Source organism: Pan paniscus, chromosome 8, assembly GCF_029289425.2.
Source record: "Pan paniscus chromosome 8, NHGRI_mPanPan1-v2.0_pri, whole genome shotgun sequence".
NCBI lineage: Eukaryota > Metazoa > Chordata > Mammalia > Primates > Hominidae > Pan > Pan paniscus.
In genome coordinates, this window is record NC_073257.2 from 108,867,534 (window position 1) to 108,881,249 (window position 13,716).

Below are 13,716 nucleotides of genomic sequence, written 5' to 3' on the forward strand. Positions count from 1 at the left end.
TGACAGTAATTACTTTGAGTAGAACTTAAGGGGTAAATAAAGAGTAATTTCTTTTAAGCTTGGATTATTTCAAATGGAAAATCATGATACTCATGTATCTGCAACTAGTAGTGTTTTAAAATGAAGACGTGTGGTAAGTTATAATGCAGTGGGTCTTTTGGTTTGGTTTATTTGGGAATTTTTTTTTCTCCCTTGGGGCTGTTAGCCATATATATGTATTCCCCCCCGCCCCCCAAGCAAAATAAGAAATGTTACTTGGAATTGTTTGATTTTTGATGATGAATATCAACTTGTTTGTGGGATAAATGAGCAATTATTTATGGGTTCCAGTAATGTATATGGTTTCAGTTTTAACACTAGTTGTCATGAATGTTGAATACATTGAATTAAAATAAATAATTTGGCTTACTCTTTTATTACTGTACTTGTTTAGTGGTAACGTCACATTGGCAACACAATTCTGTGTAGATCTATGGAGACTGATGATTACTTTGTAATTAATAATTAAGATGCTATTTTCAGACAGTTGCGCGAAACTTTTTCTCCGAAAATTTGTGAACCCAACCAGAGACCAGCTGACAGGTTTAATTTTTCTTTGCCCAAAAAGCTCCTGATTTTTTTTCTTTTTCCTTTTTCCTTTTTTTGTGAACAAGTTTTAAAACTAACTGCTGAGACCATTTTTTTTTTAATTTTAGAGAAAAATAAATAAATAACACAAAGTGATGTTACCCAAGCAAGGCCTTCTAATAAAGGAGTGGTCCCCTCACCCATCCCTCCCTACCTGTGCAAGTCCTGCTCACATCAGTTTCCTTCCATCCAATTAGGCGACCTGGGAGACCCAGCCAGTACCGCCCAGACGGACTTCGGAGTGGTGATGGGGTACCTCCAAGAAGCTTACAGGATGGAACCAGGGAAGGTTTTGGACACTCCACATCACTCAAAGTTCCACTGGCTCGATCCCTGCAGATTAGTGAAGAACTACTGAGCAGAAACCAATTGTCCACAGCTGCCAGCCTTGGGCCATCTGGATTACAGAATCATGGACAACACTTAATATTATCCAGGGAAGCCTCTTGGGCAAAACCACATTACGAGTTCAACCTCAGCCGTATGAAGTTCAGGGGAAATGGTGCACTCAGCAACATCAGTGACCTTCCTTTTCTTGCAGAAAACTCTGCCTTTCCAAAAATGGCACTTCAAGCAAAACAAGATGGAAAAAAGGATGTGAGCCATTCATCTCCTGTAGATTTAAAGATACCACAAGTTCGAGGAATGGATCTTTCTTGGGAGTCTCGCACTGGTGATCAGTACAGCTATAGCTCTTTGGTAATGGGTTCACAAACGGAGAGCGCGCTTAGTAAAAAATTAAGGGCTATTCTTCCAAAACAAAGTAGAAAAAGCATGTTAGATGCTGGACCCGATTCTTGGGGCTCAGATGCTGAGCAGTCTACCTCTGGACAGCCATATCCCACATCGGATCAAGAAGGAGACCCTGGCTCCAAGCAGCCTCGGAAGAAAAGAGGGCGTTACAGACAGTACAACAGTGAGATACTGGAGGAAGCAATCTCAGTGGTTATGAGTGGAAAAATGAGTGTTTCCAAAGCTCAGAGTATTTATGGGATTCCCCACAGTACACTGGAGTACAAAGTAAAGGAGAGGCTGGGCACTTTGAAAAACCCTCCAAAGAAAAAGATGAAATTAATGAGGTCGGAGGGGCCAGATGTTTCTGTAAAGATTGAATTAGATCCCCAGGGAGAGGCAGCACAAAGTGCAAATGAATCAAAAAACGAGTAGGAATACTGTAGAGTGCCAATTACTGTACAAACTGGGTGAGCACTACTGCATCATTGTTCAGCTATCATTGCTTGCACGTAATTTCATTTACTGTGACACTTGCTTCTTTGCAGATTTTGCATTGACTTGTGTGTACAGAGATGAAATGTGCATTCTGAATGTTGCATATTTTAAATTTTTCATGTGCAGTATGGCTCGGAATATGTTTGGCCTTTTGCATGTTTCTCTACAAAAGAGAATTGAGTTACCTCACAGAGAACAGATACATGGAAGTGGACTCCTTGCCTGTAGAGCCTGCATGCTTTTTTGTTTTTTTTTTGTTGTTGTTGTTTTTTCTTAAGTTATATTTGTTTTTACTTTTTAAAAAAGAAGAGGAAACAAAGCCCCCTTTTAGAAACTACGTCTGTCATACTGGGAGCTTTATCACTGCAAATTGGAAAGCCATCTTATAATACAAAATTATTCACATTTTTCATCTACGATTCAACTAATCGAAGGATTAAACTAAAGAAAAAACTAAGAAGAACAATGAACTTTTGACTTTGAGAAATTTGGTTATTCACTGACATAATTATTGGGTCATTTATAGTTACATTTTATAATTTTCTTCTCACTATTAAATTTATTTAAATTAGCAAGCTATTAGTGCTCACCCAGAGGGGAAGGTGGTGGAAAATGTGCACACACTACCTTCAGAAATGCTTCAGTTAATTACTTTGAACACTACCTTTGCTGTAATTTCATTTGAGATTTTCTAAGGGTGGAATTTGGTCTCACCAACAAGTGAGGATATAGCCTTATCTCATGGAGGACGAGCTCCGTATTTACTCAGGAGCAGTCAGGGTACATTACATAAAACAATGGAGGATGCCTCATTTTAGCAAACTAGGTTTCTTTGTATTCTTCAGTCCTTTTACAGAATTGATGTGCTAACTGAATATCATTGCAGCAACTAGACTAAGATATTCAAGATCTCTTTATTGGGGATGGGAGAAATAGGGAAAGAAATGTGTATAAGTAATTATGATATTGCAAAAGTGATACTTAGATTTTACAGCCTCAGTAGTCTGCCCAGTGTCCACATTAATGAAGGATCCATGTTTGTAGTGAGAGAAAAAAACCCCAAGGTAACCTGATATGATTTAGGATGCATATCAGTTCTAACAATTCAATCAGAAGTCAAGCTCATTGGAATTCCTTTTTTAACTGATCCAAATACTAGTAGAAGGGGGAGGGAGAGGTGTTGTTTTTTTTTTTTAAGTTTTTATTTAATTTTGTTGGTTAGAATTTTTTTCTGTTTTTGGCATCCTACATAATACCCCCCTTCTTGACTTTTTCTGATAATTAGCTGATATTCATGGTTGTTTAGCACACAGTTCAGGACCTTTGAGATCATGTTTGTATAAGCACTCCTTGAAGAATATCTAAGCTTTTTTTGAGATGGGCTTTTAAAATTATAATAAGGAAAGTTTATTTTCTGCGGTTTTTGCAAGAATAAGCAAAGCCCATGGAATTTAATTTTTCATTGTGATCAGATTAAAATTACTATTTGTGCAAAACAAATTCCACACCACATGTACTGTATATTCTAATCTGCTGAGAAAGGTGGTCAGGCCCTTCTAAATGCTTAACCAAAAACAAACATTATTGGAGTTTCAGTGTAAAATAAAATTAAAATTGGAGGATTGGTTAGATTGATTTCAGATGGATACTAACAGTTTGAGGGGAGGTCCAGATATTTCCAAGGCATAAATTCTTGCCTGGAAACTTTGGAGCAATTAATTAAATTAGGTTAAGTTTTCCCTCAGCAACCTGTGTGTTCAAAGGTTAGGCACACCATTGCTGTTACTAAAATACATGCACTGCTCATTCTTGACATAGCTTGGGTGTGGGTTCCTCTTGTTTTGGTTATTTTGTGTAGCAGTTTAATCAGTGGATAACTGAGCCTGTTTCCTCTTAGCTTTCTAGACTTCTTAACAGAAAAAACAGTTTGGGTTCAATAGCATTTTATGATTCTACAATATTTTGTCACCTAGCTGGAAGTTGCAATAAAAATTCCTTATGAAATATATGGTTTTCATCTGTAATTGAAGGAAATCATAGAAAGTTTGCTGAAAGCAAAGGGCTAAGCTTATGAAGGAATGCCTCCTTTGTTACACACTCAAGAATTTGTCAGCACACAATTAATTGCAGCCATAGTACCTTTTTGCGTAATGTTTGGGATATTCAGTAGCCCAGGATTGCTACAAAAAGGTCCTTTGAGAAAATTAATTTGTGCTTGCTTTTATCCCCTCTCAGAAAGACATCACGAAAGGCCCATTAAAAATCTGGCCCTAAAAGTTCAACTTTTGTAGAGTTTATTGTTCAGAGAGGTTTAATCCTATGTGGTAGTCTATATAAGTGATGTATGAGTTGAGTTATGTAAATTTTGTCATTGTAGTGTACATGGAGTGATCATTTTACTAACATAAATATTTTCTATGTGTGTTTCAGTGGATGACAATCGAGCAGCAGAAGAATGGTGTGCCTACCCTTTAATGCTGCAGTTTAAGAGAACTTGTATTGTGTCATTTCAGATTGTAGGCTGAGAGTTGTAAATAGTGAAAATTTGAGTACTTCTATTATTTGTTTTGGTTAGAAAGTGAATTTAAAAAACAAACCAAACTCTAAACTTTCTCAGATTAAAAGTCCTGAGACCTGAAGATTGTAATATTCATGTCTGTGAAGCTTTTAAACATTACACTTGAGATCAGTCATGACTTGATATTCAGGTAAATTTTCTTTTCCAAGAAGCTTTTGAATAAGCATATTTCCTCCAAAGGTCTCTCTCTTTCTCTCTCTTTTTTTGAGTGTAGATTATTTTAAAGCACTAATTGCATTACATTGGTAACTGCAATATAAAATAGCCATTATTGTTTTGTGAAGCATGGTTGAAATTAGCTAGTGGTCCCTTTTGAATTTCATGAGCCTCTCAAAAAAGAAAAACTTAAAAAAAAAAAAAACAAAAAGCTGCTGGAATATTTCAAAAGATATATATTTTACCTTATTATAGGTTTTGTAAAGTTAGTTTGTAATATCCAGGTGCACTTTTAATGTTAAATTTTGTGTTCAGAGTTCCATTATACCATGTATTTCTCGGAGGTGGCTCATCACACGGCTGGCTGGCAGTCTTGGTGCCGCAGTGATTCCTTAATATTTGATTTCTCTCTTGATTTGCCACTATTCTGTATTGGCACTTTCAGTGTAGATATTCTAGTTTGGGGATGTCCTCACAATGTGTAATAGAGATTGGTCTATTAGCATGCTTAATTTCTGCTAATCAGAGTTTTGCATGGCCCAAACAACAGTTGACCATTTTTATGGTATGGGAAAGTGTAGTTCACAACTGTCTTTGTCACGAAAGCCGTTTTTCCTCACATTTTCCAGTAGGCAGATAACATTACTTAAATTATTAATATATAACACTCTTGGAACTATTGATAGGAAATAATGTATTTAAAATAATTTTTTGCATTTTCAGAGACTTGATGTTATAGGGTAGATAAGCTATGGCACTATAAAATCAAAAACACTAATTCTGTGGAAGGATATCTAGTTGGTATTTTTATCTTTAGCTTTCTCGTTTCTGAGACAGCATAGTCATCCAGCTTGATGTTAATGTAGTATATTACTTTGTTCAGTGGGCTTATAAGTGACTCTGAATTATGTTTGTGATGAGCTATACACTTTTTTTCTGTTCCCCAAATACCATGAAGGACAAGGTCACTCTTTCAGGAAAAATAATTTATATTTGTGTATAATACTTTTTAATATTAAGTTTGTTGTTCTGAAGTTTAGATGTTGCTTGATAAACCTTTGCTGCAGCAGATCATGAATATGAGTAAGGCTTTGTGTGATAATAGGGGTCCTTATGTGAAGTTAATTACTGTTCAGTTCTGGTGAGCAAGCTCAACAAGTGTGAAGTGTGTATTAGCTTTATTTGGTACACTTTTACTTTACAATATCGAAGTGCTTTTAGAACTCTGGTTATCTTATATAAACCATTACCTCAACCAATTGGCATTTCTTTTCCCCAACATTTACCTTAGCTATAATATGAGCTATGTGGGATCAGATGGTAAAACTATAAAAGGCACAATGAGAAGTTTAGTTCCCAAGTTTTGGAGAGAACTCTAAATTAGACTAAAAACAACTACCTGTTAACACCAATATCATAACTACCTTCTGTCGTTAGGCAGTACATAGCAACCTTTGAGCTGCTAGTGAGCTATCTGTTCTCCCCCTACCCCCAAGTAAGCACACAGTGCCAGGCCTGGTTCTAAGCCTTTGTGATTCTCTTACATCTCATTGACCCATAATAGTGAAGCATGGATTCATTTATTTTCATAAGACAAATTGAGTCAGCTCGATGTCAGAAGTTGAAAATATTTTGAGTAGTTTTAAAATATGAGAGATTGGCATCATTTTCTTTAACAGCTTTTATCTTTGTAGATTTCCTTTTGAGACATGTATTTTTGCTTTTATAATCCTTTCATTAAATGCCAGAGGTTGTTTTCATATTAATCACTCTTTTCTGTATATTCAGGTTGCTGTCATTGGTGATAGAATATGGCAATAGACAGAATTGTGCTCCACTTTATGTTTTATAGGAGATATTGAAAGTTATAGGTTAAATTTTGGCCTTCTTGAAGATATCAAAGATTGTTTTCCTTGTTACCTTTAATTAGAATTTGGTCTTCATTAATGCTTTGGTCAGGTTAGCATTACTAAAAACTTGATGGCTTCAGCAGAACAGCCCATTTAGGAGACTATTAAGCTATCTAGGGATTTTTTTCAAATTAATTGCTTTCAAAATCTGAAAAGGAAAAAAGTATAATTATGGTACAAAGAAGACAGATCTCCAGGCTCTTTCTTCTCAGTTTATTTTGGTTTAATTCTGTACTGGAGACTTGAATAGGATTTGTGAACATGGTGATGGAAAGAAAAATAGAGGACATTATTTGTGTATCCTCATTCCTGAATAATCTTGCAGTCACCTTTTAAAGAAGCAGACATTAGCCCTGTAACACAACACTGTAGCTATAAACCCTAAGTGTTAGGAAGGAGATTGGGGTGGGGAGGGTGGAGTAGGATGGAAAAAGCATGTAGACTTCTGAGAAGAGGCTAAAAATTCTGCCCTATAATACTAAAAATGAGTCACAAGATAATGTGGTGAAGTTAGGCCATCTTGATTTGATAGAAAAATCTTTTACATTGTTTAAAAATGAGCATCGAGGCTAATTAATGTTGATTTGACAATAGAACATGAGCTAATTCTGCAACCGTTTGGGGGGTAATTTTATGGTTTCCAGTTCATTTAGAGCTGTATCAAGAAAAGCTAAAAAGCAAGCACTTTTAGTTAATCATAGATTTATTGGATATAGCAAATATTATTATAATATTTAATCTCTATTATTTGAATGTGGAAATGAACTCTTTTACCCCATCTTGAACTGTCATTGAACATGCTCAAGATGATCAACACTGGAAATGACCCTACACACATACCAAAAAAATCTAAAGCAGTAAGACATATTTGAAGATCCATACCTCTTAAACTTTTTAGATTTGTCTTGGGAAAGAATTTATGAACCTGTAACCAGTATTAGTGCAGTCTTGGGTTCCTTGTTCTGCATAATTGCACCCTTTCTCAGGTATGTCCTGACAACATAAATTTTAAAATAATCTCATTAGAGATTAGATTCTCAGTGGATAGTGTGTAAGGGGACTAGGGGTGGGGGGTTGGGGGTAGTTGGACACAGGACACTGACACAGTAGAGCAGGGATTTTTAACAGTCAATAGCCAAATAGAATTTCAATCTAGAATATTTTTACCCCCTCAGAATGAGTGAAACAACTTCTATTATTTGGTGTACCCGGTGCTACACTCCTAAGAGTCTTTTTTTTTTTTCATCCAGGTGACTTTTTTTATTTTTCCTGCTTGGTGGTGGAAGGTTATATAGTAAACTTCACTGTCATTAAGAAAGCGCTTGTCCAAAATGTTTAAAGTACTAGAAAAGGGATAATTCAGCACTTTTTCTGTTACAACACTAAAGTCTTAATTTATCTTCAGAGTCTTAGGTACTGTAAGTTTTTGGATGATTATTTAAAAATATAAAACATACTACATAATATGGGGTCAGATCACATTTATATAAATAATTCTTATTTTAAAAAAGACAATAACATTTTGTACCTTTCTAGCAATTCCAAGTGATTGCCTCATTTTCTCTTGTTAAGCATTTCAAGCTTAAGAATTTGGAATTTGAGAGAAGGTGAGGGGGAAAATTCCCCAAAATAAAAATTTGTTTCAAACCATTTTAGAAAAATAAATCACTAGGAAAATGGGTAGGGATTCTCTCCCCCTTTAAGTCTTCAGGGAATGAGCAGTATTTAGAATCTTTGGCTGAAATTCAAGCCTTTTTACTTTGTAAATTTTTAATATTAATTCACTGACATGCTTTTTACACCAGAGGACTGAAAATGGATCTTAATGTTTTTAAGTTGTGGAAGGGTATATTTCTAAAATGAGGGGGGGATGATTAACTAGGTTAGTATTACCAGCATTAGTAAGTTTAAGGAATTTTAGTATGTAATAGCAAAGTGTTTGATTAAAAGTCTAATCCTATATTGCTAGTCAAAATTAGTTACATTCTGATCTAGGAAAGATAATAGTCATTGGATATTGATATGCTGTGCTGTCAGAAAACCAGACTAAGATAGAAACCTTTATCTGACTCCCACATGTTGCTTGTTCTGATGGGATGTATACTTTACAGCAGCTTATTGCTGCTTTGAAAAAAAATGTATAAACTATACATTTGGAGTGTTTGCATATAATTCTTTATAACCTCCACTTAAAGCTGTCAGACATTGGTATTTTATCAGTCCACATTGTTTAATAAAACTAATGTTCTTAGGAATCCAGCTTGTACACACTGTTTAAAAACCCTCAGGGACAGTTTACACACTCTTCTCACTCAATTCAGGTACTTTGATGCTATTCTTAAACCTAACAGTGACTTGTATTTTTCTGTTTTGCTTTTATTTCAACGTGCTGGTAGCACATCTGATGAATGTCAACTTTAAAAACTCAGTTCAGGTATCCAGGTATAACTCAGCCAAACAGATTTTAAAGCTGCATATAACTCTCCAGCACATGGTGCCTCACACTCTTATAGTGGCATTCTATATATTCAGTTATTACTACTGAGCAGATAATATGGGGGTTCCTGTTAACAGTGTATTTTTTTAAAAAAGTGCATAAATGTATAGCCAGCACACTACACACACAGACACACACACACAAACATGCACAGTTAAACTATATATTTTTAAATGCCACTAATAGCCAGCACAACTAAAACAAAAGACATTCCTAACTGCTCTGTAAGCTGTTAACAGATGCAGTTCCTTCTTAATGTGGCTCTTGCTTCTTCACGATAACTACTACTAAATTCAAGCACTGGTCCTTGGGTGTCTGACCTCTACATTCTAGTTTATGCAATGTCTTTAGAGAATTTTGTGCACTGGCCACTGTGATGGAACCATTGGGCCAGGAGTGCTTTGAGTTTATCAGTAGTGATTCTGCCAAAGTTGGTGTTGTAACATGAGTATGTAAAATGTCAAAAAAATTAGCAGAGGTCTAGGTCTGCATATCAGCAGACAGTTTTGTCCGTGTATTTTGTAGCCTTGAAGTTCTCAGTGACAAGTTTTTTCTGATGCGAAGTTCTAATTCCAGTGTTTTAGTCCTTTGCATCTTTAATGTTAAGACTTGTCTCTTTAAAATTGCTTTTGTTTTCTGCAGTACTATCTGTGGTTAACAAAATAGATTATTTCTCTGCTTTAATATTTGATATCTTACATCTAAAATAAATTCTCTCCACATATAAAACCCATAGCCTTTGGAGATATGGAAAATGGTATCTTTCAGATTTCTAGAAGTTCAAGTGTCATACAACAAAACAGGAACCCCCTTTACTCTTATGGACCTCATTTCAATATACTGTTTACAGTTTGATGGAATTGTATAATTTAATATTTCTCTTGTACTGTAGTTTATATTTATTTACAGATTTTTTTTTGTACTGTGTGATTTGAACTTTTTGTTCCTTGCTATGATCAATGTTTATGTAGTAGAGCACTTATGATCACAAATTAAGTTTTTTGGTTTGATTGCACTACATTAAATTTTTTAATGCAGTTCTGATTTTTGACTGGACTAAAACTGTGTCTTAATGTATGTGATGAGTACTTAAAATTTTAATCCATGTGGTCCCCCCCTTTTTTTTTTTGCATTGTATGTCAAAAGCGCTTGTTCTTTCGTGCATGTGTAAGATTTAATGGTTCCATTGTATTATTTGACCATGACATTTTGGAGAAACATTCCCAGCTGTAATGTTGTGTATGGTAGTTCTCACTGGATGCTAGACTTTTCAAAACCACTATTCTTCTAATAAATTTTGTTGTGAAAAACTGTTTTTAAAGCTTGGTTTCTACTTCCTAAGATTTTAATGCTTTTTGAAAAATTCACAAAATGGGTAAAAGTTGGATTGTACTCCAACTGTAAATACACATGGTACAAAGTGATTTTTTTAATGATAAATTCTTTCTAGATGCAATCTCTTAGATAACTTAAAGTTGCTGCTGTGAGATTCTGCTTTCATATTCAGGTGCAATATTGCCTTGTAACTCAGTGTCTTTACTAATTTGATACCTCGGCGCTCAGATTACCTCAGTTTTCTTCATTGGATTATTCATTTTAAAAAATGTATTCAGCTAAACAAGATACAGTAATGTTTTCATAATACCGTCTTCTGTCTTGACTTAGTTTTTTATAATTTTCTTAAGAGTATAAAACTTAATGCCGGGATTCCTTGTCAGAAAATAATAGTGACTATTTTTTGTTTGCTTTTTTCTCTTGAGCCACTGCGCCAGACTGCTAGTGGTGTTTTATATTTAAAGATGATGCTATTGTTAATTGGTCTAGTTTATCTTTTAATAGTTTTTGTCGGCCGGGCACGATGGCTTACGCCTGTAATCCCAGCACTTTGGGAGGCCGAGGCGAGCGGATCACGAGGTCAGGAGATCAAGACCATCCTGGCTAACACAGTGAAACCCCGTCTCTACTAAAAATACAAAAAATTAGCCGGGCGTGGTGGCGGGCGCCTGTAGTCCCAGCTACTCGGGAGGCTGAGGCAGGAGAATGGCGTGAACCCAGGAGGCAGAGCTTGCAGTGAGCTGAGATTGCGCCACTGCACTCCAGCCTGGGTGACAGAGCGAGACTCTGTCTCAAAAAAAAAAAAAAAAGACTGGCTATCTAGCTGTTTCTGCCTTTGGTCTGATGTTTATAAAATAGGAATTTATATTAGTACTACAGACTTGTTTGTTCTGTTGGCTTTATTTGTTCCCCTTAATTATGCCACATACTTAATCAAGTTTTTTTTAGAAAGCTAATTATTATTTTGCTGTAAGTTCCAAAGCCATAACTAACTTGTTTATGGTCATTTCCTGCCGTTACTCATTATAAACTGGCAGCCAGGTCAGTAGTAAGATTACAGTTTAGCATCTCATAAATGAATTTGCTTTATTTTAGTGATCCTATCTTCAAATTGATATTCAGCTCTTCAGTTGTTATAAAGGCCCTATTTAAAGAAAGGACTTTTAAACTGGAATTTTCTCTGATTCTGCTGATATTTTGGAAACTAATTCAGGGGGCCCTATGTCTTAACAGGTGTGGAAATTAGGGAGATTGCATAAGAGAAGTAAAATGGAGAAAATGGAACTTTTTTTGCCATATCCTGAGTTGTGGATTTTTCCCCCCGAAGGACTCTTAACAAACACCAAATATAACAGCATATGCTCGGGATGTGTGGTATTAGGTTTTGTAGCTGAAATGAGTGAATAATTTTTTTAATAGAAAGTGTTAAGTAATATAGTAGATAAGAGTTCTTGTTACATTGTGTTCACTTTATTTGCTTCTAAAAGGTAAGCATTTTAACACAGAATTTTATCAGATTCTTAACAGAATGTTGAACTTCCGTTGTTTGACAGGATCTCATTCTTATCTCCCAGGTTGGAGTGCAGTGGCATGATCACGGTTCACTGCAGCCTCGACCTGCTGGGCTTATGTGATCCTCCCACCTCAGCCTCCTGAGTAGCTGGAACTGCAGGCACATGCTGCCATGCCTGGCTAATTTTACAATTTTTTGTGGAGACAAGGTTTCAGTATGTTGCCCTGGCTGGTCTCGAACTCCTGAGCACAAGTGATTCTCCCACTTTGGCTTCCCTAAGTGCTAGGATTATAGGCATGAGCCATCATGCCTGGCCGACTGTAGAGGTTTTGTAGGCATGTAAGAATACTACTGTTTCTTGACTAGTCATTTTTTAATGTTCGTTGTTCATCAGCAGTATGGAGTGATAATGGTTTGATATTTTTTTGAAATAGAATCTGTTCCTGTCTCCTAGACTGGAATGCAGCGGTGCGATCTCGGCTCACTGTAACCTCCACTTCCCAGGTTCACAAGTGATTCTCGTGCCTCAGCCACTCGAGTAGCTGGGATTATAGGTGTGTGCCACCATGCCCAGCTAATTTTGTATTTTCATTAGCGTTGGGGTTTCACCATGGTTGGCCTGCCTGTTTTGGAACTCCTGGCTTCAAGTGATCCGCCTACCTTGGCCTCCCAAAGTGCTGGGATTACAAGTATGAGCCACCGCACTTTGCCTGAATTGTTATTTTAATGTTATCTTTCAACTTGGTGCACTAGAAAGATCACTTATTTTTCCTTCTGTAAAGTGAGGGTGTTACAGACTGAATGGTTTTTAGACCTTATTTCAACTCGTGAGTTGAAATATTTAAAATGATAGAAAATGTCATTTTCTATTAAATGTGAGACAAGTACACAAATCGTATCTGTACGAACATTGGCAAATACAGTAGAAACTCTTTATTGAATAAGGTCTCGTAAACCCAGGTCTCACCTTTGCATTGAAACATTTTCTAAAGGAAAAAAAGGATCTGGATATCATGTTTAGATGCCTTTTGTTTATTTTAAGTTTTTGTTATGAAGTGTGTATGAATGTGATACTTTTGCAAATATTAACTTGAAAAGTCACTTTAAGTTATTCATAATTTTTATTTCTATTATGTGCAGGGTAGGTGTTCCTTGAATATTAGAGCGCTAAGGGTCTTGGGAATCATCAGATACAATCAGTCTTAAGCAGAATCAACCTTTTAAAAATATAGATGCCTGGGTCCTACACTAGACTAGATCCACTGAATCAGTTTATAGGAATGAGGCTTAGACATGTTTAGTATTTTCAAAATGTTCCACAGGAAGTTTTTTGGGTTTTTTATTATGGTTAAAAAAAACATTAAAATTTACCATCTTAGTCATTTTCAAGTATACAGCTCAGCATTATTAAGTACATTCATGTTGTGACCACAGGAAGTTTTTATTAACCCACTGATTAAGTACTGTTGATCCCATTCTACTTTTTCATTTTTTTAGGTGAAAAACATGGAACTTGGAACCTTGAGGGACTTGTCCCGCCTCACACAATGAGGTGCCCATAATACTGATGATTTCATACCATCTTACTTATCTCCGTACCACTTTGGCATTCTTGACTCAAGCTAGAATTAGAATTAGGGATTGTACATACTAATAATTTTCCGTTAGATTCAGTTTTAACTAAATTTTAACTATTAATTGAATTTGGCCCTTCAGCAAACTTATGCTGCTTTTTAGGAAGAGAATGAAATCCCTTTTGTGAAGTTAGCCATAAAAATATTGAAAGCATATAAAACCTCAGTGTTAAAAATCAGCATTAATAGGTGACTTTCAGAAAGCCCTCATAAAGGAGGTGAGTTGAAGAATAGGT

At 35.8% G+C, this 13,716-nt stretch overlaps 1 protein-coding gene across 11 annotated transcripts in view; it reads left to right on the forward strand.

The window, feature by feature from the left end:
- LCOR (ligand dependent nuclear receptor corepressor) overlaps positions 1-13,716 on the forward strand; it is a 151,239-nt gene that overhangs the window by 120,633 nt on the left and 16,890 nt on the right. For 4 of the 11 annotated variants that reach the window (XM_055093242.2, XM_055093244.2, XM_055093243.2 and 1 more), the window contains one exon: positions 825-10,308. The exons of the other annotated variants lie outside the window; for them this stretch is intronic. In XM_055093242.2, coding sequence (XP_054949217.1) covers positions 825-1,794 — 970 coding nt within the window. In that variant the 3' untranslated portion in view covers positions 1,795-10,308. Of the gene's footprint in view, positions 1-824; positions 10,309-13,716 lie in introns of those variants that run through there. 11 annotated transcript variants of the gene reach the window in all.